We start from the raw sequence: 26,914 nt of genomic DNA, 5'->3' as shown, positions 1-26,914 counted from the left end.
CAGTCTGCGGGGTCACAAAAGAGTAGGACGCGACTGAGCATTAGGCGCATGGATGTATTCAGTTGGCTGATACGTTCATTCAGATTTTTCCGTAAGATGTAACACAAAGACACCAATGAGCTTTTTGGCCAACCCAATATGTTTAGAAGAATCTCCTTTATGGGCTATTTATATACATGTATTTACATTTTTCCTGAGGTGTAATTGGTACTGCACATATTTAATGGACACGATTAGGTAGGTTTGAACTGCTTTCAGTGGCCGTGGCCGTGTGAGCAGGGTACCAGGGAGGGGCGTACTCACCTCCCAGTGTGCTGTATGGGCCCCAGGGGCTGCAGAGCAGGGCTGTGGGCTCCGAGGCTGTGGAACGTGGCCGAGACCTCTTGCAGTGAGGGACACCACAGGTTCGTGTCCCCATCTGTCAGACCAAAGAAGGTGGGGGTGTTAGGGGGCAAAACAGGACGGGCTGCACTGGGCCCACGGCGGGGCCACGGGGACCAGCCTCTCCTGGGCAGCACAGGTGTTTCCTGGAGGGTGAAGCCTCCAGAGGTTTCAGACACTCTCGGGTGCTCTGGGAACCTGGACACTCATTCTCCTGTCTTCAAGCTACGGCCACCTTGACGAGCAGGCCTGGGGAGAACGGTGCCCTCACCACTCCATCAGCTGCCCCGAGCTAAGCCAGGTGCTGAGTCCCCAGCCAGAGGCCTCCAAACCACAAGACAGGAGACACGAGGCTCCCCAGCCCTGCACTCTCCGCCACCGAGGCCGGAGTCCAGATCGGCCCCTACTACGGACTCTCAGTAGCATCCTTGGGGCAACGTCTGGGCGTTCCCAGGTCCACTGATTCTGCTGGAGGGCCTCCCCACAGTCCTGGAGGCGTTTTGTCAGCAAGCTCAAGCTTTGAGGACAGTTCTCTCTTAACAGGACAGGAGCGATCATCAGACCTCCTCAACAAAGGGGAAAAACCTCACGGAATGGAGGGCCTTTCCTCCTTCAGACTGTTCAAGGCTATTTTCCGAACTGGGAGAACAGAGAAGCAGAAGGCGACGGGGTGGAGTGTGCTTCCCAAGCTGGCTGCACCTCGGCGGCCCCAGTCCCACACTGGCCCCTCTCCCTCCCTCCTCCGCATCACCTTATTTGCTGATCTGCTCGCTGCCCGTCTGTGTCTCCCCATTAGAATGTGAATCCCGTGAGGACAGGGGCCAGGTCCATGCTGTTCCTCCCTGCACACTCAAGAGTGGCCGGTGTGTGGAGGAAGCCGGATGGATGGAAGGGTGGATAGATGATGAAATGAACAAATGCATTCTACATAAGCCTGACCAAGCAGCAGACGACTAAGAGGGAGACTGGTAACAAGTCACAGGACAGGCTGGCAATGTGTGGGAACACGAACGAAGGGTCTGACGGAGGGTGAGCTGCAGGAATGCAGAACCAAGCGCAGCGCCAGCTTGAACCCTCACCATTCCGCAGGGCAAGCCTTCCGTCCTAAGGGCACCCCTTGATGGACCCCACCGTGTGTAGGAACCATGCCAGCCGCCCAAGACTAAAAGGTGACCCAGTAGATCCCTTGACCTCAGGGAGCTTGTGGTCTAGGAGGCAGAGAAGCCGGGTGTGTGTTGTCATAAAAGCCAGAGCTGGTGAAGGTGGGGCACTTGCTCAGGCGGGAGAGACTTAGCTGGGGCTGGGGCAGGGGGCAGACAGCACGGGTAATAGGGGACGAAGCCCATGCCTAGCCAAGGGGCGGAAGTGGCAGAGCGCATGAAAGAGCGTGGGCGCATCCAGCCAGAAACGGGGCACTGAGATGTCTTGGCCACAGTCCCGCGCGGCGGCCGGCTGAGGGTCTGAGTCTCAGCCAGGGACGTGCCTTCGGGGATGGTGGCATTGAGTGTCTCTCTCTGGAAACGTATATCGGTTGAGGCTCACCCAACAGGTAATGAGACTCTGGGAGGAGGAAAAACGTTCTTGTTTTTTTTCCTCTTGGGCAACTTAACAAGTCAGAGAACGGTAATAATACCCCTTGCCCGAGTCGCAAACGAGCTGAGAATGAAGGCTGCGGAACGCAATGAGAGAGGGCTGTTTGCCCGAGCAGAGCTGGGGAAGTGGGTGGGAGGGGGCGCTGTGTGGGAGGCCAGTGACCTTGCCAGGGAGGGGAGGACAGTGCGGCAGGAGAATCGGCTGAGGGCGAGGTCCCAGGGAGGCCCGGCTGGGCGGCGACGTCCTGCCCCTGCAGCCTCCAAGCCTCCTCCCCATGGCGGCCCCTGCAGGTGCCTCTGCTCCTGAAAAGCCCTTGGCAGCATCGCAGACCCCGCTGGCCTGGGGCCCAGTCAGGCCTCACCCCTCTCCGTGTGCCTGCCCGCCCATTTACTGCACACCCCCGCTCCCCCAGGGGCTGAGGGGTCAGGAGAAGTTCCAGAGAAAGGGGTCTGGGCGGCCCCGGGATAAACCAGTCCCATCAAACTGCCAGCCCGGGAAGCTGGTTAAGTGGCAACAGGCCCCCGGGAGCCCGTAGTGAACGCTGCCTGTAAGTAGGCCAGGCACTCAGCTTTTCCCGAGCACTGTGCGCCCCCAGTGAGGGTTTTCTGGAGAGCTGACACAGAAGAAAAGTCTCGAGAACTTGGTTTCTGTACGCCCACGGCGCGGTCATCTGAGGTGATCCCCCGGGGGAGCACCGGGGCCCTGGGCTGCTTCCAATGCCAGCCCCAACAGCCAGCGCATCTGGGCTCGGCTGAGAGGCTGAGTCTGAAAGCTCTCCTGGGACGGAGCGGAGGCTTGGGCGGGGGCGGGGAAAAGAGGCACAGGCCGGAAATAAAAGCGACTTTTCCATCTGCGCCTCAGCAGCCTCTTGACTTCATGCAGCCACCCTTCTGCTGGCTCCGTCTGTGCACAATGGGGAAACCACGCACATCTCTGCAAGCCCCTTAGGCCTCCCAGTTCCAGCCCCTCTGCGGGGGCTTCCTCGCCCCTTCCTGACACCTGCCAGGTCCCACTGGGGCCTCAGGGGAGCAGGGTCTGCAGACATCTGTCCTTGTTCATGCCCCTCCCTGCCCCGCCCCCAAATCAAGCTGCTAACTCACACTCTTGAGTGTTGCCGTGGAGAGACCCAAGTGACATCACCTGATGGCGTCCCAATTTTTGGACATGGAGACCACACAGGGCCACAGCAGGGGAGCCCCCATCAGCCTTAAACGGGAGTGCTGATTCCCAAAGGAACGTGAGCTACTGACCCATCACACACCCGAGCATGGGGCTCATGACATTTTTCTTTTATTGTTGTTTAGTCACTGAGTCGTGAAGTTGTGTCTGACTGCACCCCGCCAGCCTCTTCTGTCTGTGGGATTCTCCAGGCAAGAATACTGGAGTGGGTTGCCCTTTCCTCCTCCAGGGGATCTTCCCCACCCAGGGATCCAACTCGCATCTCCTGCACTGCAGGCGGATTCTTTTACCGACCTGCCACCAGGGAAAGCGAGGCTTAAAACCTTACTCTTTTTCATCCTCCCAACTCGGATCACTTAACTTCCCTCAGCACTTTTGTATTTAAATTTAAACTTGCTCTGTATCATGGGCTTTAGCCATTCAGCTCTAGCCTTAGTCACATAAAACTGTTCTTCAGAGGACTTCCCTGGCGGTCCAGTGTCTGAGACTCTGAACTCCCCATGCAGGGGGGCCAGGTTCAATCCCTGGTCAGGGAACTGGAGCCCACATGTTGCAACTATTGAGTTCACGTGTGGCAACTAAAGACCCCGCATGCAGCAACAAAGACCAAAGACCCTAGGGGCCACAACCAAGACTCGGTGCAGCTAAAAAAAAATGTTATTTAGTCAACAAACAGTAAGTGAACACCAGATGACTGAAGTTCTGGTCTCGTGGAGCTGAAGGTTTGATGAGGAAACCAACCACGTGCGTGGAAGCGAAGCATACCACACCAGGAGGTGTAAATGGCGTGGAAGGCAGGGGTGGAAGGTCAGCGTGATGCAGAGTGAGGTAATGGTCGGAAGGAAGAGCCCTGCAGACCCTGGGTCCAGCCAGCAGCCCATGGTGCTGGAGCTGGTGCGAGGCCCAGGGGTGGGTCAGGGTTAGGGCAAGGCGGGGACGGGGAGACGTGGGAGGGGAGGGGACAGGCCTGTCTCCTGTGGGGCCAGGGCAAAGAACAAAGGGGATGTTATCAGAGGAATCTGCCATGTTTGTGGTAGAAACACAAAATCCCATCAAGTCCACATTTCACAAACACGAGCATTTCACTGCCCTCAGGGCTCAGCACAGAGGACCATGCCCCAGGGCCTCGGGAAGCCCACCCAGACCCAGGCCACACACTGCTGCTGTTCCGGCTCACACCCCTGCCTCCCCTCCAGACCTGCTCTGCTCTGGTCTCCGTCCTGCTCTTCTGCGCTCTGCAACCCTTGCGGCCAGCCCCTTCACCTTCCCAATTCTTACTGCGCCCCTGGCTCTCAGGCCCTCTCCCCCTAGGGCCTCCCTGCATGTAACACAGCCTGTGCCCGCCCCTCCACACACACACACATGCTCATCCATCCACTCACCACATACTGCACAGACACACACCACTCACACACACCCCACCACACACACACACCACATAGTGCACAGACACCACTCACACACATCCCCACCCTCCCACACACAGACACTCATCCATCCCCTCACCACACACATCCCACACACTGCATCCACACACACCACACCACTCACACAATCTCCATCATATACATCCCTGTATCCACTCACCACATACACACCCCACATCCCCCCATCTATTTACTTATACCCATTTATTCACTCATCACACATGCAACCTCCCCCACTACACCACTCACACATCTCCACACACATGTATACACACCACTTATTAACACACACCCCACAACACACACACACACACACAGACAGGGCTCGGTCAGCTCCTGGTCCACTGATCCACAAGCTGAGAGTGCGTGTGGGGCGCGTGAGGCCGTCCCCAGGCCACCTCTCCTCCCTGCTGCCCTCTGTAACTCACACCACTGTCTCCGTCATCTAACACTATCGAGCCTTCCAGGTCCGTGTGTAAGACAGACCTGCTTTGTGCCAAACCACCGGACCCCTGGTATCTGCTAGAATTAGCTTCAGCTGCAAATAACAAAGAACTCCAAAACAAAGCAAAAACCCACCTGGGCTTAACAAAACTAGAGTTTCATTTCTTGGTGATGGAAGGGGAGTTTGGAGGTGGGTGGGCCACCCTGTGCAGGACCCTGACTGATGCGTGGGATCGTCGAGGGCTTTGCCGCTCTGTTGTCCTCTGCAGGTGCCTCTTCTCGGGACCGCCTGGTGGCCCATGATGGCTGCCAGAGGCCAGTCATTGCATCTCACCTCCAGGCAACCACTTCCTCCCTTTGCCACTTCAGTATGCATCCCTGGGTTGCCTGTAAGGATGCCAGGGCCCCTCAGTGTGAGTCAGGAAGGCACCTGCAAACTGCCCTCTTAAGTTTCAAAAGCAAGAATTTGAGATGGATTCAGACTCAAACAAAGAGCTTCCTAGTAACATCCCTGAATGCATCTCTCCACCTTTGGATTCCTGAGCCTGCTATTGTGGGAATGGTCCTGAGATCTAGAATTAAATGAAGAAGCACCAAGTGCTGCTGAGCATGCGGAGCAACGGGAGCTCTCAGTCGCTGCCGACAGGAACACAAGATGGTAAGGCCGATTCGGAGGACAGCCTGGCAGTTGCTTACAAAATGAAACATACTCTTACCATACCACTCAGCAGCCGTGCTTCTTGCTATTTATCCAGATGAACTTAGAAACTGAACGTGAATAGAGCTGCAGCTTTATTCGTAACTGTCAAAAGTTATGACACACCGAAGCCACCAAGATGTCCTTCAATAGGCAAATAAACTAAATCCAGACAATGGAAACCCATTGAGCCATAAAAAAATAAACAATCAAGCTATGAAAAGACATGGAAAAACATCCAATGGATATTGCTACAAGAAAGAAGCCAATCTGAAAAGGCTACATGCTGTATGATTCCAACTATATGATATTCTGCAAAAGGCAAACTATAGAGATGGTAAAAAGATCAGGGGTTGCCAGGGGTAGGGAGGGAGGGGCACAGAGGATTTTTAGAGTGAAACTAATCTATATGATGGTGCTCGTGGTAAAGAACCCAGCTGCCAATGCAAGACATGGGCTTGATCGATCCCTGGGTCAGGAAGATCCCCTGGAGAAGGATATGGCACACTCCAGTACTCTTGCCTGGAGAATCCCATGGACAGAGGAGCCTGGCAGGCTACAGCACCTGGGGCTGCACAGAGTCGGACACGACTGACGCGCACATTCTGTGTGATAAGAGACACGGTAATGATGGACACATGCCATAAGCTGCACAACAGAGTGCGAACCTTAATTTAAACAACGAATTTCTGTTAATAATAATGGCTCAGTAGAGACTTCCCTGGTGGTCCAGTGGCTAAGACTCCATGCTCCCAATGCAAGCAGATTCTTTACCGTCTGAGCCACCAGGGAAGCCTACTGAGCCAAATAAATAAGTAAATTTTAAGTTCTCTCGTTTATTAAAAATCATAACAATGGATCAGTAATGGATTAAATTATAGTGCACGAATGCAAGATGTTACTAAAAGAAACTGGGGTAGGGGAATAGAGGGGAACTCTGTACTTTCCCACCAATTTTTCTGTAAGCCTAAAACTACTCTTATGGCTTCCCAGGGGGCTCAGTGGTAAACAATCTGCCTGCAATGCAGGAAATGCGGGTTTGATCCCTGGGTCAGGAAGATCTCCTGAAGGAGGGCAGGGCAACATACTCCAGTATTCTTGCCTGGAAAATCCCATGGACAGAAAAGCCTGGCGGGCTACAGTCCATGGGGCTGCAAAAGAGCTGGATATGACTTAACAACTAAACAACAACTACTCTAAAAAAATAAACAAAACAATACAAAGAACTCTAAAAAAACAAAACCAAGAGAGGAAAAGGTCTCCCCACATAGCACCTTGAGCAGCAGAGCCCGATGATTGGAGGGACGGCGGTCTGTTCTGGATTGGGGCCCCGCTGGGAACCTAATACAGTGCTTCCCAGACTTGTCTGCAGAGTTTGGAATCAGGGAGCAGCTTCAAAAGTTGCTGCTGCTTGTGTCCCACCCCAGTGACTGTGGTTTAATTAGCGTGGGTGTGGCTTGGGCCGTAGAATTTTCAAGAATTCCCAAGTGATTCTAATACCAGCCAAGTTCAGGAACCACTGAGCTAAGAAGAGCCGTGGCACCATGGGGCCCATCCTCACCTGCTCCGGCAGATGGTGTGGGCGGGGTAGGGGAGGGATCAAGGGAAGGCAGCCCAGCGCCACCTCACACCCAGGGCTCCCGTCTTTGCACCCAAGCCAGCTGCCTGTGGCATCATCCAGGGAGGTGTTAAGGTCCCTGCGCCCAGGCTGCATCCAGACCAGTACTGGAGGATGGGACCCCGGCCCCACACTTTGTAAAGCTCAGGCACAGCTAAGAATTGCAGCGGCCAGAAGCTGAGTCCTGGGGGAGCTGCTGACATCCTCCGATCAGGGTCTGAAGCCAGACGTTCAGGTGTGCTCACCACATGTAAGTCATCTGAGTCTACCCCCTTCATTTAAAACAGGGGGGCTGAGAACCCTAGCAGCTCAGGCAGCAGGATGAGCCCCTCTGGTGTGCGGCCTCTCTGCTCCATCAACAGGCTTGCAACTTGGCCAAGTCCTCCCAACCGGCACCGTCTTAGCCTGGCTGTGCCTTACAGCCACCTGTGAGCTGAAAAGATCCTGTGCCAGGTACTGCTCTACGTGTGTTCTGGGAGCAAAACCAGCTGAGCCCAGCAGCTCCTGACACGGCCCCTGTGAGCTGGCCGTGATAGGTGATAGGTGACAGGTGATAGGTCAGAATCAACCAGGAAGGTGCTGCTGAGTGAGGGTGGAGCGCACATGCAATCCGGTCTCCACGGGGCCAGCAGACCCCGAGTCCCGACCTTGCAGGGGCAGACCGGCAGCTCTCCAACCACTGACCGCATGGGATGAGAGGAGCTGGTGGGAGGGGATGCAGATGTCCGCTGTGGGCAACGCACATGCTCCCTGAGACGCATCCACTCATTCAGTGGGTCTAGTCCACGTCCTGCTGTGTGCTCGGCTCTCGGACCTGCCAGTAACGCAAGCGAAGGCTAAAACAAAAACAAGCAAAGACATGGTCCCTGAGCTCTGGGGCTCACAGCCCACTGGGAGAAATGATATGAATCAAACAACCCACACATCAGCTATAAGCAGAGCCACGAAGACTGGGGAAGGAGCGTGAGAGGAGAGGATGGGAGGTGGGGGTGGGGGTGGCACAGACCGCCCTGAGGAGGCAGTGCCAGAGACAGGGAGTGAGAAAGGCAAAAGCCGGGGAACTGCTGGCAGGTGGGAAGAGAGATCCGGGCGGAGAAACTGACATGCACAAAGGCCCTGTAGCAGGAGGACAAACGGGGAGGAAAAAGGGCAGTGAGGCTGGAGCGCAGACAGTGAGAGAAAAAGACAGAATGAGCTGGATCGGGGGTCAGGCTGACCACACAGGAGACTGCACTTCATACAAAGACTGTGAAGCTCAGTGTTTCCAGCCCCCGGAAAGTGAAGTGTTAGTCGCTCAGTCGCGTCTGACTCTGTGACCCCATGGACGGTAGCTCGCCAGGCTCCCCTCTCCATGGAGTTCTCCAGGTAAGAATACTGGAGTGAGGTGCCAATCCCGTCTCCAGGGGATCCTCCTGACCCAGGGATCGAACCTGGGTCTCCCGCGCTGCGGAAAGCTTCTTTACTGCCCATGCCCCCAGGAAGCCCCTTCCAGCCCCCTGACTGCCTGTAAAATGGGAAAATGACAGGATCTACTTGTTGGATGGTTGTGGTGACTGAAGGAGACAGGCAGAGGCTGGGGCTCAGGGGCTGCCATGAGCTCTCTAGAAAAGTTAGCTCTTGTTCTTAATGAAATCACGTTTATCATCATGACAGACACTAATGTGTTTCAAAAGCGAGGCTCAGTTATGAAGCTGAGTTACTATTATTGTTGCATTCCAACTGGAGACTCTGGAGAGGCTGTGCTGAGCCAATGACAGTTTCAAGGGAGCCAGGGAGTGGGGGGCGGGTCTCCTGGCTGGTCCTCAAAGTGTCTTCCTGCCCATTTGGGTCTACATGACACTTTTGCAGCACCATCAGGGTTAGGATGGAGATCAAGTGTAGCTGGGCCCACAGAACTGGATCCCTAGGGCCTTCCCTGGTGGCCAAATGGTTAAGACTTCACCTTCGAATACAAGGAGGTGTGGGTTCAATCCCTGGTCGGTGAGCTAAGATCACAGGTGCCTCCTGGCTAAGAAACCAAATCCTACAACAGAAGCAGTATTGTAACAAATTGAATAAAACTTAAAAAAAAAAAATGGTCCACATTAAAAAAAGAGTCTTTAAAAAAGAACTGGATCCTGGCTTGTCTCTCTGGGCCTGGGGAGGGGGCAGCTGCCCTGAGAAGTTCAGGAGTAAATGGCACCCACATAGCAACGCAGAGCGGGCCCTGGACCCAGTACAGAAGTGCTCCGTGTGTGTGTGATCCACGAGTAACAAGGCTGTGGGGAGCCCCAAGGGGCAGCTGTCCACAGGCTGGGCCTCCACTCAGCTCCAGGAGGCTCTGAATGGACTGCTTCCCACCCCCCACCCTCCGCCAGCCCGGCACCCAGAGACTGCACAGCCCATCGTGCCAGGCAGAGCAGGTGAAGTGAGGGCAACTACTCATAAGGCAGCAAAGAGCAGACAGTGTCAACCGGATCTATAAACTAAGAAGTTTTTGACTGCTTAAAAATGTGAGAAAACAGAAAAAAGAAAAACAAAATCCAGCCATCCGAGAATAGGGTGAGAGATAAATGGCCAAAATAAAAAACTGCAGAAATTAAGAGGAAGTACAGGGAGTATTTAGAACATTCGTGCTGCTTAGTTCCTGAGGTCTATCGAATGATCTCTGACTCATAAAGAAATACATTAAAATTTTTTTTATTTTGGCTGTGCTGCACGGCATGTGGGATCTTAGTTCCTCACCATGGACTGAACCCCTGCATTGGCAGCTTGGAGTCTCAACCACTGGACGGCCAGGGAACTTCCTGTATTTTGTTTTGATACTAGCTATCATTCTGAATGTCCACTGTACACCAGGTGCTTCATATATGTAATTACTTATTGTTCAGTCACTAAGTTGTATCTGACTCTCTGCAACCCCATGGACTGCGGCATACCAGGCTTCCCTGTCCTTTACTATCTCCTGGAACTTGCTCAAATTCATGTTCATTGCATCGGTGATGCCATGCAACCATCTCACCCTCTGTCGTCCTCTTCTCCTGCCTTCAATATTTCCCAGCATCAGGGTCTTTTCCAGTGAGCTGGGTCTTCGCATCAGGTGGCCAGAAGATTGGAGCTTCAGCTCCAGCCTCAGTCCTCCCAGTGTTCAGGGCTGGTTTCCTTTAGGACACACTGCTTTCACCTCCTTGCAGTCCAGGAGACTCTTGAGTGTCTTCTCCACACTGCACTACTAACGCTGAGGAGAACGCTCAGTGCTCGGCACCTGCCGCTCAGGTGAGGACTTGGCGCCTGACCGCCGAACTTCGCCTGGGTCCGGAGGCAGCCCGGACCTGCTGCAAGGGTTTCCCCACCCAAGGCCCGAAGGAGGATATAGCAAGGGGAGCCCGAAGAAGATATACAGACGGCAACTGAAGCAATGCAAAGGCCATCAGAGCTACCACTGCACACCTCTTAAAAGGACTGAGTGAACCGAGTGGTGGGAAGACGTGGAGCAACTGGAGCACGGCTGGGGGAAGCTGCACAGCTTTAGGGAAAGACGGGGCCGCTTAAACACACGGCTCCCGCAGGGCCCAGCCTACTCACGCGCGCATGTTTACCCTGAGGGTCCACACACAGACTCACACAAGAACGCTTAGACCGACTTTCAGAGCTCCCAACCTGAAAGCAACCGAAACGTCCACTAAGAGGTGGCTGGATGAGCACACTGCGGTGCTGCCCCACAAAGGAGCACCACAAAGCTGTTGACCGGCATAAACTACTGATACACAGTGGTGTTGGTGCATTTCAAAGTAATAGAAAGAAGCAAGACCTAAAAAAGAGTACCTACTGCATGGTCCCATTTATATAAAACTATAGAAAATGCCTGGAGAATCCCATGGACAGAGGAGCCTGGCGGGCTATGGTCCATGGGTCGCAGAGAGTCAGACACGACAGAAGTGACTTAGCACGCACGCAGGCATAGGAAACGCAAGCTAATCTGGAGTGACAGAAAGTAGATGGATCGTTTCCTAGGTATAAAAGGGGAGAGGAATGGATTAATGACAAAGAGGCACCAGAAAGCTTAAGGGCCCAGGACAATGGACATTTTGACCGTGGTGAGGGTTTTATGGGTCTACGTGTTTTGTGCGTAAGTAGCACACGCTGAATGCATATAGGTTAAGGTATGTCAATTATGCCTCAACAAAACTTTAAAAAGATGAGTTAAAATGTAGATATAAGTGTTAATGTTTTCTTTTGACACCCAGGGGTGGTGGGGGGGCTGTTTCATCTCCCTCCACTCTGGAGAAAACCCTGCCTGACTTGCGCCGTGTGGCCCGTGGCCTCTCCTGACATCCGGGAGAGAGCGGGGAAACTCTTACAAGAGTAACTCTCCACGGGAGGCAACTGCAGATAAATGTCAACGTGACAGAAGAAAGATGGTGTAAATAAACCTGTAAATACAAGCGCACACACTAAGTGGATTGTGCATTAATTCCGCTCCCGAGAATCATTACAAGAAGCTGTGGATTATGAGGAGAGGGGCGGGCTGTGGGGAATGGGTGGAGAGCTGGCGTTCACTTTTCAAATACCTTTCTCTTGTCCTATTTGAATGTTCTACGCTTGATGTATAGAGCACTTCTGAGAAAATAAAAACAGGTTCCGTGGCTAGTGAGATTACTGGTCATCTTTTTGCACTATTATTATTTTTTTTAGTCATTTATTTAGCTGAGCTGGATCTTAGTTGCAGCACGCGGAGTCTCCTGGTCTTCATCAGGGCATCTGAGATCTTTAGTGGTGGCGTGCAAACTCTTAGTTGGGGCACATGGGATCTAGTTGCTCGACCAGGGATTGAACCCAGGGCCCCCTGTATTGGGAGTGCTGTGGAGTCTTAGCCGCTGGACCACCAGGGAAGTCCCTGTTATTTTCCTTATAAGAAGTAATCCTGTAGATATTGTCTAGGAGGCACGAAGGAAGGAGGGTTGAAAAGGAGGAAGGAGAGAGGATGCAAGCAATGACAGAAAAAAGTCACCCACAAAATGGGGCGAATCCGAGAGAGCCCCAAAGCTCCAGTGACTATGATCCTGGAGCTCTGGGAACAGAGGGAAAAAGCGGTGATCAAGGGAGGCAGGACACAGCCTGCGAAGACACTGTTGATGAAAACAAAACAAATTTCTTCTGAAAGCTAAATGTCACACCCACTTAAAAAAATATCCAGAGAATGTCCTGGCCAGGGTCACTTTATTTTGATATATTCTCTCCCTCCTACACAGCTATCATAGAAGCTGGCAGGGAATGGAACGAGTAGGTCAGAATGAACCACACCGTCTTGAAAACTAATGGGAAAGAAGCTACACGTGCTTTACTTCTTGTCCAGTGTTTCGATCTCACTGAAGGAGCTCCTCTGCTCCTGGCACTGCTGCCTACTCAGTGTGATCGGCCCTGGGTTACTGGCCAGTCCTACATGGGCATGGCCGAAGCATGTTTGTTACAGAAACATGAGGTCATTTCTCACAAGCAATTAGTTGCACAAGAACATGTTTGCTTTCAAAATCAAACTCTGCCATTATAAAAAAAAAAAAAACTGTTAGTGTTAATAAACAAGTTCAGCAAGGTTGCAGGATATAAAGTCAATACAAAAACACTCTGTTGTATTTCTACACACTAGGAAGGAATGATCTGAAAAGAAAATGAAGAAAAAAGTCCCACTTATGATAATATCAGAAAGAAGAAAATAGTAGGAATAAATTTAACAAAAAGAAGTGCAAGACTTGTACACCAAAACCTACAACACATTCTTGGAAAGAAATGAAAGATCTAAAGAAATGGAGAGATAGCCCATGTTCATAGATTAGAAGACTCAATTTTATTAAGATGGTAATAACTCTCAAAGTCATTTATAGATTAAACACAATCACTATGGAAAACCCAGCTGTCACTTTTGGCAGAGGTTGGTTCAGTTCAGTTCAGTTCAGTCACTCAGTCGTGTCCGACTGTTTGTGACCCCATGAATCTCAGCACGCCAGGCCTCCCTGTCCATCACCAACTCCCGGGGTTCACCCAAACTTATGTGCATTGAGTCGGCGATGCCATCCACCCACCTCATCCTCTGTCGACCCCTTCTCCTCCTACCCTCAATCCCTCCCAGCATCAGGGTCTTTTCCAATGAGTCAAGTCTTCACATGAGGTGGCCAAAGTACTGGAGTTTCAGCTTCAGCATCAGTCCTTCCAATGAACACCCAGGACTGGTCTCCTTTAGGATGGACTGGTTGGATATCCTTGCAGTCCAAGGGGCTCCCAAGAGTCTTCTCCAACACCACAGTTCAAAAGCATCAATTCTTCAGCGCTCAGCTTTCTTCACAGTCCAACTCTCACATCCATTCATGACCACAGGAAAAACCATAGCCTTGACTAGACGGACCTTTGTTGGCAAAGTAATATCTCTGCTTTTCAATATGCTATCTAGGTTGGTTATAACTTTCCTTCCAAGGAGTAAACATCTTTTAATTTCATGGCTGCAGTCACCATCTGCAGTGATTCTGCAGCCCCCCAAAATAAAATCTGACACTGTTCCCACTGTTTCCCCATCTATTTCCCATAAAGTGATGGGACCAGATGCCATGATCTTCATTTTCTGAATGTTGAGCTTTAAGCCAACTTTTTCACTCTCCTCTTCCAATTTCATCAAGAGGTTTTTTAGTTCCTCTTCACTTTCTGCCATAAGGGTGGTGTCATCTGCATATCTGAGGTTATTGATATTTCTCCCAGCAATCTTGATTCCAGCTTGTGCTTCTTCCAGCCCAGCATTTCTCATGGTGTACTCTGTATATAAGTTAAATAAGCAGGGTGACAATATACAGCCTTGACATACTCCTTTTCCTATTTGGAACCAGTTTGTTGTTCCATGTCCAGTTCTGACTGTTGCTTCCTGACCTGCATATAGGTTTCTCAAGAGATAGGTCAGGTGGTCTGGTATTCCCATCTCTTTGAGAATTTTCCAGAGTTTATTGTGATCCACACAGTCAAAGGCTTTGGCATAGTCAATAAAGCAGAAACAGATGTTTTTTTGGAACTCTCTTCCTTTCTCAATGATCCAGCAGATGTTGGCAATTTGATCTCTGGTTCCTCTGCCTTTTCTAAAACCAGCTTGAACATCTGCAAGTTCACGGTTCACGTATTGCTGAAGCCTGGCTTGGAGAATTTTGAGCATTACTTTACTAGCATGTGAGATGAGTGCAGTTGTGTGGTAGTTTGAGCACTCTTTTGACATTACTTTTCTTTGGGATTGGAATGAAAACTGACCTTTTCCAGTCCTGTGGCCACTGCTGAGTTTTCCAAATTTTCTGGTTGATTAGCCAATCCTAAAATTAATATGGAAATACAAGTGACCCAGAATAGCTAAAATGATTTTGAAAAGAGTGAAGTTGGAGAAGTCACACTTCTCAATTTCAAAAGTGACTACAACTATGAAGGAGGAGAAGGGGACGACAGAGGATGAGGTGGTTGGATGGCATCACCGACTCAATGGACATGAGTTTGAGCAAGCTGCAGGAGTTGGTGATGGACAGGGAAGTCTGGTGTGCTGCAGTCCATGGGGTCACAAAGAGTCAGACATGACTGAGTGACTGAACTGATGATAATCAAGAATTTGTGGCACTGGCATTAGGACAAATGTATAAATATCTATCTATATCAATGGACTAGCCCCGAGAGTCCAGAAACAGACTCATATATCCATGGTCAACTGATGCACTGATTTTCAACAAGCGTGCCCGGATAACTCACTGTGGGAAAGCACAGTCTTTCAATAAATGATCCTGGGACAAGAGCAACTCCGCATGGAAAAGACTGAAGCTGGACCCCTATCTCACACTGTATACAAAAATCAACTCAACATGGATCAAAGGCCTAAATGGAAAGGCTACAGCTATGGAATTCTCAGAGTAAAACATAAGAGGACACCTTCATGACCTTAGACAAAGCAATGGTATCTTGTTTGACATCAAAAGCATAGGCAACAATAGAAAACAGCTAAATCAGATTTTATCAAAATTAAAAACTTTTGTGCATCAAAGGCCACCACCAAAACAGTGAAAAGGTAACCCACAAGAAGGGGGAAAATATTTGCAAATCACATATCTTGTAAGTGATAGTCAAAGTTGCTCAGTCACGTCCGACTCTTTGCAACTCTATGGACTATACAGTCCATGGAATTCTCCAGGCCAGAATTCTGGAGTGAGTTGCCTTTCCCTTCTCTAGGGGATCTTCCCAACCCAGGAACTGAACCCAGGTCTCCCGCATTGCAGGAGTATTCTTTTACCAGCTGAGCTATCAGGGAAGGGTCTAGTATCCTGTGCATATAAAGAACTCCTGCAATTCAACAGAGAAATACCAATAATCCAATAAAAAAACAAGTGAAGCAACTGAATAGATACCTCCTCTAAGAAGATACACGGATGGCCAACAAGCACAACAGGTGGGCCACATCCTTAGTCACTGGAGAAATGCAAGCCCAAACCACAGTGAGGTATCACTTCATACCCACTAGGATGACTCCTATCAACAGATGGACACAACAGATGTTGGCAAGGATGGGAAGGAACTGGAACCCTCACACATTTCTGGTGAGAAAGTAAAACGACGCAGCCCGTTAGGAAAACGGTTTTGCAGTCCTTCAAGAAGTTGAACAGAGTCACCCTATTAGGCAGCAATTCCACTATTAAGCATATGCTGGGGAGAACGAAAAATGTATGTCCCCATACACTTGCGTGGGAATGTTCATGTTGTGTCCGACCCTCTGCGATCCCATGGACTGCAGCCCGCTAGGCTCCTCTGTCCGTGGGATTTTTCAGGCAAGAATACTGGAGTGGGCTGCCATTTCCTCCTTCAGGGGATCTTCCCGACCCAGGGATCAAACTGCATTTCCTGTGTCTCCTGCATTGCAGGTAGATTCTTCACCCGTCACAGCAGCGTTATACACAATGGCCTAAAAGCGGAAATAACCCAACAGCCCATCAACTGATGAATGGATAAAATGCGGTATATCCATAAAATGGAATATTATTCATCTATAAAAGGGATAAAGTACTATTACATGCTACAACATGCATGAACCTTGAAAACATCACGCCAAGTAAAAGAAGCAGGCACAAAAGGTCCCATATTACGCCATTTCATGTACATGAAGTGTCTGGGATAAGCAAGCCCGTCCAGACAGAACGCATTAGGGGCTGCAGGGGAGTTGGGGGTGACTGCTGATATATGAGGTCTCTCCTGGGGGTGATGAAAGTGTTCCGGAATTAGACAGTGGTGGTGGTTGAACCTCTGAATCATACTGAATCATACACTTTAAAAGGGTGAATTATATGGCACATGAACTGTATCTAAATAACAACAACGGCAACAACCATCTGTCCTGGTCTTGCCAAACGTTAATAAAGCTTCAGGATGCCTGCAACGGCCCCCAACGTCCTCCAAGAGATGGTCCCAAACGTCCAGTCTTCTCTCCTACTCTGCCCACTCTCCCCATTTCCCCGTCTTCATGCCTGCTGCTCCCAGCTTGCCCTGCATCTCTCCTCAGCCTGGCCTATGCCCAGGGCTGCAAACAGTAGAACTAGGTTCCACCTTCAGCCGAATATAGTCAGCAGATGGGCTCACAATGGGGGTTTTCTGGGTTTCGTTTTTTTAACTGAATTCGTTACCACCAGGAGACTGCGCATAAACACACGTATTCTGGCTACAACAGATTCTGTTGGCTGTCAATCCAAGTGCCAGGCTTCCCTTCTTCCCTAGAAAGGGAACTCTGGTTTCACCTTGTGTCTGCTCAGGGAAAGTGGGTCCACCCCCAGCGGAGGAACCACGTCATGCCATTTATCTTTGTAGATAATGGCCGAGGGTGGCTACTGGAGCTCTGAGTCACAGCAACAGCAAAAGGCTCTGGCTGTATTAGCAGAAAACAGTTTTATTCTATGTCAGAAACCAACTGACCTTAAAGTTCATGAAGCTTAAGCTCCAGGACACCTCACCTGCATGGCCCTGTGAGTGTTCTAGGCTAGGCAGGGAAGCACAGCTGCAGTCAGCAGGTGAACGTGAACAGTTCTGAAAAATATCCTATAGAGAGACTGAGCGCAAAAGGCCCTGAGACTCAGGGTTTAATATTTATCCAGTGTGATTTCTCGAACTCATTCTCAGTAAACACTCACTTCCATGTTTAATTTTCCATGTAATGAATTAGATGCTTCAGCTGTCAGAACTGCAGACAAAGATTTTAAAGCAGCTGTTAGAAGTGTGCTCAAGGTGGTAAATGAAAATATGCTCATACTGAATGAACAAATAAGAAACCCCAGCAGAGAAACAGACACCATTAAAAAAGAAGCAACAAAGGACTAAACGGAAATCCCAAAACTAGAAATTCAAATATTTGCAAGGAGGCTGGAAAAAAGTGAGTCTGCTGTATTCTACCCTGGAGGTGTAGGATTCACGAGGTTGAAAATTCTTCAGACCTAGTCCATGTTCAAAGGGTGTTGGTAGTTAGAATACAGGAAAACGGTCCTCTGAAGCCTGTGATCCAGTTCTGTGTAATGAAACAAAATGGAAACAATGTCCTGACAAAAAGAGAGAAAAACATACAGGAAGCTATGACCTCTTATCCTTCACCCTTGTCCTTTCTGCCTTGAATACTGTCCTTGTGAGAACATGATGATGCTTGGAGCAGTAACAGCTGTTTTGCAACCTTGAGGGGGAGTGGTGAGAAGCAGGACACAAGCTAAGCCAGAGCCCTGAGAGGATAAATCTGTTGAACATACTATGAAACAACCTGGTTCTGGATTTCCTGTCATGTGAGATGATAAACTGCTCTTAACTGGCCACCTGTTACTTAGTCTGAGCACATCCCAACGAAGACACAGCTTCTCTTGAAAATGGAGAGATCGGGCAACACGGTCCCTGCCAGCCTCTTTAGAGAGGGCAGGAGCTCTCTAGTTACTGATCTCACTTGGTCCCCACTGCAACAAAGTTTGCAATCCCTGCCCACACATCTGTTGAGAGATGGATCAATCAACTGCTCCCTCTTCTACAAAGCACGTCCGGATTCCCGCCCCCTCCACTCCAGCCCCATCCAGCTAGGAGTAATTTGGCGTAGTTCAATCTCTCCCACCTTTCTGTCTCCTATTGTAATTGGACATTTAATCCCCTCCCACTTGACTGTCAGCCTCTGAGGGCAGGAACCATGCCTTATCCATCCCTGTATCTCCTGCTCTCTGGTGAAGTCCCTGAATATATATGGGAGGCACTCAAGGTCTGTTTGCTGAATAAATGAATAAACACTCCTACCATTAAGAATGTCAGTGTTCCAGAATATCCCACTCTCCAAGTTCATCAGGTGATATGTGTTGCTTCTTAATCTGGGAAGACGGTTCCCACCTTATTCCAACAGTCTAGCGAATTCTGGGCTCTCAGCCCTCAGCCCTAGTCACCTGGGGCACACCCATGACAGTCACCTCTGAAGCTTGGATCCCAGGTCCTTCCAGAGGCCCGGACTTGTCCCTTACTCAGGAAGCATGCGGGGATGAAGGCAATTATATAAGACCTTTCCCGGGATAATCTGGGAAGAACTTCTGGTCAACCACAAATTCCAGGAAAAAGTGGAAATTTACACACACACAAATCCCCTGTTTTACAAGAGAAAGGCTAGGCAACTTGAAAGCTCACATCCCCACCACAGATCCGAAGACCCTGGAGGGCAGCTCCCCCACAGGGGACAGGGACCCTCAGAGCACCTCAAGGTGCTGACGACTCTGAGAAGCACAATTTCCCTTTGCATCAAGCCTGGGTCTAATTTAACTGTACGAATGCTTCCTGAACTGGTAGTTGATTTTCAGTTCCAGCTCTTGGTAGATTCTCTCCTGGCACCTGACTCTTGACTCTGTAATTGGCCTTTTGTTTTTCAAAATTATGTAAAAAACAGGTAACATAAAAATTGCCATCTCAGGCATTCTCAAGTGCACAGTTCAGTAGTGTTAAGTACATTCCCATGGTTCTGCAGCCTTCAGCACGACCCATTTGCAGAACTTTCTCATCCTCCCAAACTGAAACTCCATACCCAGGAAACACTAACCCTTCCAGTCTCCCTCCCCGAGGCCCTGGCAACCACTGTTCTATCTTCTGTCTCTGTGAATGTGACTCCTCTAGGTACTTCACATCAGAGGAACCCTACAGTATCTGCGTGTGACTGCTTCATCCCACTTGGCACGATGTCCTCCAGGTCCATCCATGTCACAGCACGTCACAGAACCTCCTTCCTTTTTAAGGCTGATTAATACTCTGCTGCACGCACAGGCCACATTTCGCTCATGCATGCGTGCGGAATTTCGGGCTCTGGGGCGCTTCCTCCGTTGGGCTGTAGTGAGTGATGCTGCTGTGAACGCGCACACAGGCATGCGTGCTCAGTCACTCAGTCGTGTCCGGCTCTGTGACCCCACGGACTGCAGCCCACCAGGCCCCTCTGTCCATGGGATTCTCCAGGCAAGACCACTACAGTGAGTTGCTGTGCCCTCCTCCAGGGGGTCTTCCTGACCCAGGGTTCAAGCCCGTGCCTCCTATGTCTCCTGCATTGGCAGGTGGGTTCTTTACCACTGGCGCCCCCTGGGGAGTTCGTTGCTGTGAACACCTCCGGGGTGGGGGTGGGGCGTGGCGGGGGTGCTGATGGTTGCTCCAGTCCCTGTTTTCAGTTTTTTTGTGAACCAGACCTTTGCCCAAATCAATCAAGATCTTGACCTTGGGCATGGCATTCTGGGGGCCCGTCTCTATTCCAAGGGGAGGGGAAAAAGACATCCCACCCCACCCCTTACACACGATGCCAGGAGAACTGCTCTGCAGTGGAGGGGCCCTCCAAGCTGAGCTGAGACTGGGACCCAGGAAGCCGTTCCTGGCCCCACCCTCCCGACGAGGGCGAATCAGGGACAATGTGGCCAAGAAACAGAGAGGAATGAGACGCCCCCTCTGCCTCTGAGAGGACACATACCACTGCACGGAGGAGAAGAGTGGGACAAGGGAGGCCTCTGTTCCCCAAAAGGGCAGGCCAGCCGCAGAGGCGGCCCCAGGGGCTCAAAAGGGCAGCCGGGACTGCAGGGGCAGAGGTTATGTAAAGGCAGAGGAGGCTGAGACCGGCGCTATTCAAAGGACCACAGTGAGAGGGGTCCCAGGCGTGGGGGTGGGGCGTGGGGAGCCGGAGGAGCCTGGAATGCTCTCATCTGACAGATGGCCCCCAGCTCAGCCAACTCCTCCAGGAGGGGAGGCACAGAGGCAGAAACCCAAAGGGCTGGGGGCCGCTGGGGGTGGGGGTGGGGGTGGGGTGGGGGGGTAGGGGGCTGGTTAACGGCGCGTCGTGGGTCTATAACCTCAGCCTTCAGAGCTTGGTGCTGCCGTGTTTTAGTGGGAGTGTGGGTGGACTGCAGCTGGTGGGCAAGGGCGAGGTCTGGACACCTGCGAGTCCCTCTCTCTGTCTGCCGTAAGCAACTTTCAATAGGTTACATGATATTTTTTGGTGCCAAACTGTCTAGGTTCAGGCACCAAATGATGACAGGCCGGGAAAGGTGCAGTCACTAAAGGGGAAATTAATTGCGTCTGTGCACTCTGAACATCTTAGGAGTATAAAAACGACTAAGTGTACGCCTTACATGTCAGGACCGAGGTAGACTCAAGGCTCTCCCCTCAGCCCGGTCCAAACTTTGGGGCTCCGCCGAAGCCCTGGGAACTGAGGAGGACTGCTGCTGGGGGCTCTGCTGCAGGAACCACCCCCCACCTTGGTGACTCCAACTCAGAGAGCTTCCCTGATTCTATGCAGAGGCTCCTGCAACCCTCCCAAGCAAACTGGTGCTCTCAGCAAGAAACTGGAGGCCAGCTGTCCCCATAAATCCAGAGAACCCCCCTTCCAGACTGTTCTGGGATCCTAAGGTTGTGAAGTCAGCCTGGACTTGGCCCATGTGATGTGATTCTGAGGCCAGATAAGGTGGCAAGAAGCCTGTTGGCTCAGCTTTTTCCTAACGGTGGAGCCAGAGCCCAAGAGGGCCTGATGTCTACATGTCCCCGCAGTGACGCAACACCCCCACCAGCACCTGCCTGCGTGCTGGACTGGGGGCAGGGCGGGGGGCGCCGAGAGCTAGGCACTGGGTGGGCTCCCCAGCTTGGGCACCCAGAGTGCAAGTTGCCACCCTGCACTTCTGTCAGGCACTAACCGGACTGACGGAAGAGCCCGTCCAGGCTGAGGTCCCACAGGAGACCAAAGGCTCTCGAAGAAGTTTCTGGAGGCCATGTCAGCAGCTAGGAGGACAAAAAAAGAAAAACAAATTAGTTGGGTCATCACTATGGAGTAACAGTAGTAAACCTTTATTACATATTAAACAAGTCCCATTTAATGCTTACAAATCCATATGGTAGAAAGATACTGTCTTTACTGCCACTTTACTGATGATGAAACTAAGCTCAGAGAGGTCAAGCAACTTCCCCAGGGTCCCAGCAAGTGAGGAGCAAAGCCAGGATTCAATCCCAGGTCTAGGTGACTTGACATCTCCTACTCTGTCCACCTCCCTGTGTGGGAGTCTTGTTCCTTTTGCCACTCACGCCCTGAGGCCCCAGCCATGCCCCTCAGGGCAGGCACCCGTGTAGGGAAGAGAAAGAGCTCAGAAGCAATAACTACAGTAAGCTGGACAAGGTCAAGCTGGCTCCTCTTCGTGAGCCTCACATGGCTTCCAGGTCAGCGCCTTATCTCACAGGCATGGGTGACCTCTGACTCTGCAGAGACCTTTCAGGACCAGGGCTCCCATCCCTAAGGGCTGGGAAGTACTGTTAGCCGAGGGCCCTGAGTCTAAGGAGAGTCCCTCACTCGAATCACTCAAGGTCACACCTTCCCTGCCAGTGCAGTCTTCCTCTGATAACTGGCCAATGCAGGGGCTCCAAGGCCAGGACCCTTGCCTCAACTGGGACAACTCTGAAGAGTAATCCCAGTTCCAGGGCCCCTGCCCCGCCGCCGCCCAGGACCAGCCGTGACCTCTCTTGCATTAGCTTCGCTCCTCAGCTTCCGTCTCTGCCCCCGCCTGCTGCCTCCCTCCCTCACAGCTGCAGCTGCCTGCTTCCAAGAGATCTAAGGCATCAGAGCTCTGCCTCCCTCTTCCTCTCCTAACTTCTTCATAGCTGAACACACGACCACTCCCCAGCAAGAACACGAATTCAGTGACGGCATATGCTTCCAGGTTTTGGCCTCCAAGGCTCACCCGGGAAGTCCACTCTCGAGCTCCGAGGACGAGCTGACATAACTGGTGAGCACTAAAGCTGAAGCCTGAGCTTCCCAGGTGGCTCAGTCGGAAAAGAATCCACCTGCAGCGTGGGAGAGGCGGGTTCCATTCCCGGGTCGGGAAGGTTCCCCTGGAGGATGGCACTCCAGTATTCTTGCCTGGAGAATCCCATGGACAGAGGAGCTTGGTGCGCTACAGTCCACAAGGGTGCAAAGAGTCGAACACAACTGAAGTCACTAAGCACGCATGCAAGGTTGAAGCCTACTCCCCCAGTACCCACTGTTCACCCACGGAAGCCCCGGGAGCAGGGAGGCCGGCAGGCAGCAGAAACTGGTTCCCATGGGGACTCAGGATGGCTCTTCTGGGGATGCCGCTGAGGGAGCAGGGCTGGAGAAGTCTTAACCCCCCAACCTCTGACTAGAATCAATCCCAGGTATGTGTGTGGGCCCTCAGCAGCCCTGTGGCCCTGCTCCCCTAGCTGCCTTTGCTTGGGGGTGGTCCCTTAACCCCTCACAGGCCAATTAACTCTTCTTCCTGGGGGTTTATTTGACCATGGAGAGCCTGGGGCATAGAGAGAAGCCGAAGTCTGTCCTAAGATCCTGACCTGTCTCCAGTGTGATTCCAGCTCCTGTGAGGCCCAGCGCTGTCCCAGCCCTTGGATCCCACGAATCACCCTGCAGCTTCACAGGAGGCCCCCAGCACCGTCGGGGATCCCCCATGGATTTGTGCTTCTCTGAACTGGAGTCCTCACCAACAGCGTGAAGTACAGGGAGCCATGTCTACCTGAGATGTGTGTGTGCATGTCAATCAGTCAGCCGTGTCAGATGCTTTGAGACCCCATGGACCATAACCTGCCAGGCTCCTCTGTCCACAGGGATTCTCCAGGCAAGAATACTGGAGTGGGTTGCCATTTCCTCTTCCAGGGGATCTTCCTGACCCGGGGATGGAACCCCGGTCTCCTGCATTGGCAGGTGGATTCTTCACCACTGTGCCACCGGGGAAGCCCTCAATGGACACCTGGGTCACCACTGCCAGAATCTTTCTGTCCCTGCAGCTCAGCATGCAGCCAGGCCTCAGCCAAGGTCTGCGAGAGAACAAGCGCCACTGCTACTGCGGGGAGAGAAGTTCCAAGTGGCAAGACAACCCAAACCTCGGAAGTGAGCGTCAGAGCCCACCCTAAGGCCTGCGGGGTGGTCCCCTGAGTGGCAGACATCAATGCCCTGCTCCTTCTTCCCTCCAGAGATAGAGATGTTGGGCAGGGTCTTCCCGAGAAGACGTCCCCAAGGCCAAGTGCACCCCTTGCATGGATCCGACTTCAGCTTTTGTTTCTCCTTCCTGAAGATGGAGAGCCTGACCTCTGGGTTGACACCATTCCTTCCCGATGGTGTCCAGGCCCTGAGCAGAGCAGCGGGCGGGACCAGAAGGACAAGGCAGGCCACGGGAGTTCCCCACTCGACCTTCACGCGAGATTGCTGAGCCCAGTTTACCGAGTGAGAGACGGAGACACAGAGCCGCTGTTAAATGACGGCCCACGTCACACAGTACTGGGCGGAGACGCGGGGCTGGGGGTCCTCTGCTGCCGCACCCCTCCCCCCACAGGCGACAGAGGCTGGGGAGAGACCAGGCGGGGCTCGTGCACTCCATGCTGTGCCAGGGTCACACAAGGACCCTCTGTGGCCAGCATCTCAGACCGGCTCTGTGTCTGTCGTGTGCTGTGCAGGCAGAGAGAAGCTGCAGGACAGGACAGGGAAGAATGGTCACTGTGTCCCCTGTGTCGCCCAGGGTCTGGGGGAGCGGCAGGGAGGGGCAATGGGGAAGGACCCCAGTGGGAAGGAGAGAGCTGGAGGGCTGTTTCTGGAAGGCAGCCAGTCTGCCGAGGCTGAGGAGTCCCAAGAACGATCCGCCTCGCAAGGCGGGTCTAATTTACAGCTGGGGTCTAGGCTCCAACTGGCAGGAATGAGACCAGCTAGAGCTTGGGACCTGCTGTCCCCAGTATAGATGGTCCGGGATGGGGGCCAAGGCCTCATCCCCGCGCCCTGCGTTCAGATCCCAGCAGCTGGTGCCTGGGCTTTCCCTGCTGGCTTCTCCTCACTGTCTTTCTCCACGTGAGGGTTCTGAGCCTAGGGCAGAAAGCATGTTCCACCAAGGCAAAATGTTCTGGCAGTGACCAGAAAGGAAGGGGGGCGGGGGGAAGACAGCAGCTGTTCTAGGCTTTTCCAGCTGAACCACAGCTCCACAGCGAGCACCCCAGCTCCAGATCTACGAGGGCCTTCACACCTGCAAGGCCGCTGGATGAGGGCCCAGACCAGGAGCCTGGAGAAGAGCCTGCACACAATGGGAGCACCTGTTGAGCGGGAATCACAGAGAGGCAACACCCTGCAAGGCACACGCGCTGGGGGGTCCCGGCGTGAGGCTACAGGCCGGTGCCTGCCCCTTCCTGACTCCATCACCACAAGTCTCCCTCCCTCCTCCAGCCTCAGCGAGGACCAACCCAGCAGCCCCACGGGCCGGAGGATGGGAGCCCCGCCCCGCCGGCCGGCGGCCCTCCCCCGGGTGCTGGGCCGGCTCGCTCCCGCCACCTAGCGGCAGTCGCGGTCCTCACCTGTAACAGCCACCGGAGCAGGGGCATGGGGCGGTCGCCCACGGGCAGGTAGACGCTGCTCAGGAGGCCCTGGCGCAGGAAGCTGAGCTGCCGGGCCGGCGAGGAGCTGCGGGGGCAGGACAGAGCGGGGGGTCAGGGAGGCGACCCTCCTCCGTGACCCTCTCAGCAAGGCTGAGCGGGGGTGTCCGAGCTTTCCCGGGACTAGAAGCGGTCACCGCTCTGGACAAAGACGCTCAGGGCAGGCAGCTGCTGGAACAGAAAACAACCCACAGCGCCATTCAGAATCATACGCTGTCCACGAACACGTCTCACAATGTCGTTCGCTTTTTTTTTTTTTTTTGGGCCGCGCCCTGCCAGGCTTGCAGCATCTTAGTCTCCCCGCCAGGGCTAGAACCCGGGTGCCTGGCAGGGGAAGCGCCAGGGAAATTCCCCTCTCAGAGTTTTACGCACAGGGCTGGGGAGCACAGTTTGTTTTTCCTGCGTGATGGAGCGGGAAACTGAGGTGCTGACCAGTTTTGAGAAGGGTCTGGGCTGTGATGAGGAGCGTGCGGGAGCCTCGCCTCTTAGCCCAGCTGCAGCCCGGGTAGAGGATTACCCGCTGTGGGGCCGGCGTCTGGGTCCGGTTACACAGAGCATGTCTGCCCCATCTTGTGTTTTTCCAAAACAAAGGGGACACCTGAGAAGACGGGAAAAGAACAGACAGGGGCCCAGGACGGGGAGATCAGGGGAAGGAAGTAACAGGGAGGCAGAGGGGTCTTGGGAAACCATGTGAACGGCAAGGGTCCTGACTGGGGGTTGGGGGGGGAACCCCGTGCTTCTGGGGCCGTGATTTCACCGCGGGCTGTCAGGCCTCACCCTCCTGCCCTGAGCTGCTGGCGTGGGGAGGAGCTCTGCTTTGAGCTCACTGTCACCCTGGGAGATCATCTGGACCCATGGGACCCCAGATCCCTGGACGAGGAGTCGGATTTCGTGTGATTTTCGGGCCTCTGGTGGAAGGTGCTGGACTTCACTCCCCTCCTGTACTCCTGGCATTCTGGGGAAGTTGGGTTTGGGGCTGGATCCTCCCTGGAGGACAGGGAAGACTGGCATTCTGAAGTCCATGGAGTCACAGAGTCCGCACACGACTTAGCGACTGAACAACAACAACCTAATACTCTGAGTCTGGTGAATGCCTCTTTACTCTCTTTTTAGATAATGTCCTAAAAGCAATTAATAAGGATTCCAGATAAATGAAACCGTTAACTTCATGTCCATTCTTCTTTAAACAACCAAATCCAGGCAAAGAACATTTCGGACGGCATTTAAAGTCATGACTCCAGATAGAAATTTCCTCGGTCGGCTCACCCTCCTCCTCCTCTTTAAAAAGGACATCATATTTTAATCTGCCAGGAACAGAATGCTCCAAAACAAAGATGCTCCTCCAAGCCAAGTTGCTGTCTCTTTGAGTATATCCAGGCAATTTACAAATTGTGTCCCCCCCGCCCCCAAATCATTTAAGTTCAGAGGAGAAAGCAGCTTTGTTCCTGTGTCTGTGAAGCTGACCGTTCTAAAACAGACCTTTATTTGTACATACAAACACGTGTGCACCCCAGGGCTGCTGGCACACGCCATTTCTGCCCCACATGCTCAGTCACACAGCCACTTCCATGTGCTGACCCGGCGATGCCTGTGTGGCTCATGCGCAGCCCCCCAAATGCAGACTACAGCCAAGCCAGCCGCGTCTGG

At 52.5% G+C, this 26,914-nt stretch overlaps 1 protein-coding gene and 1 long non-coding RNA gene across 6 annotated transcripts in view; one reads left to right on the top strand and one right to left on the bottom strand.

The window, feature by feature from the left end:
* Positions 1-26,914, bottom strand: part of FAM178B (family with sequence similarity 178 member B) — a 97,782-nt gene that overhangs the window by 52,854 nt on the left and 18,014 nt on the right. For 3 of the 5 annotated variants that reach the window (XM_069580586.1, XM_069580585.1, XM_069580587.1), the window contains 3 exons: positions 25,190-25,295; positions 21,532-21,616; positions 304-418 (listed from right to left, as the gene is read on the bottom strand). In XM_069580586.1, coding sequence (XP_069436687.1) covers positions 304-418; positions 21,532-21,616; positions 25,190-25,295 — 306 coding nt within the window. Of the gene's footprint in view, positions 1-303; positions 419-21,531; positions 21,617-22,199; positions 22,341-25,189; positions 25,296-26,914 lie in introns of those variants that run through there. The other 2 variants (XM_069580589.1, XM_069580590.1) reach the window with 2 other exon arrangements.
* Positions 20,299-26,348, top strand: LOC138435670 (uncharacterized). The gene is made up of 5 exons (XR_011255174.1): positions 20,299-20,483; positions 22,546-23,020; positions 23,213-23,472; positions 23,642-23,744; positions 23,929-26,348. It is a non-coding gene; the product is annotated as an uncharacterized lncRNA (long non-coding RNA).

The sequence above is a fragment of the Ovis canadensis genome, chromosome 3 (genome assembly GCF_042477335.2).
Source record: "Ovis canadensis isolate MfBH-ARS-UI-01 breed Bighorn chromosome 3, ARS-UI_OviCan_v2, whole genome shotgun sequence".
In the NCBI taxonomy this organism is placed as follows: domain Eukaryota; kingdom Metazoa; phylum Chordata; class Mammalia; order Artiodactyla; family Bovidae; genus Ovis; species Ovis canadensis.
Note: the sequence above shows the minus strand (reverse complement) of the source record. Positions and strands in the feature narration are given on the sequence as shown.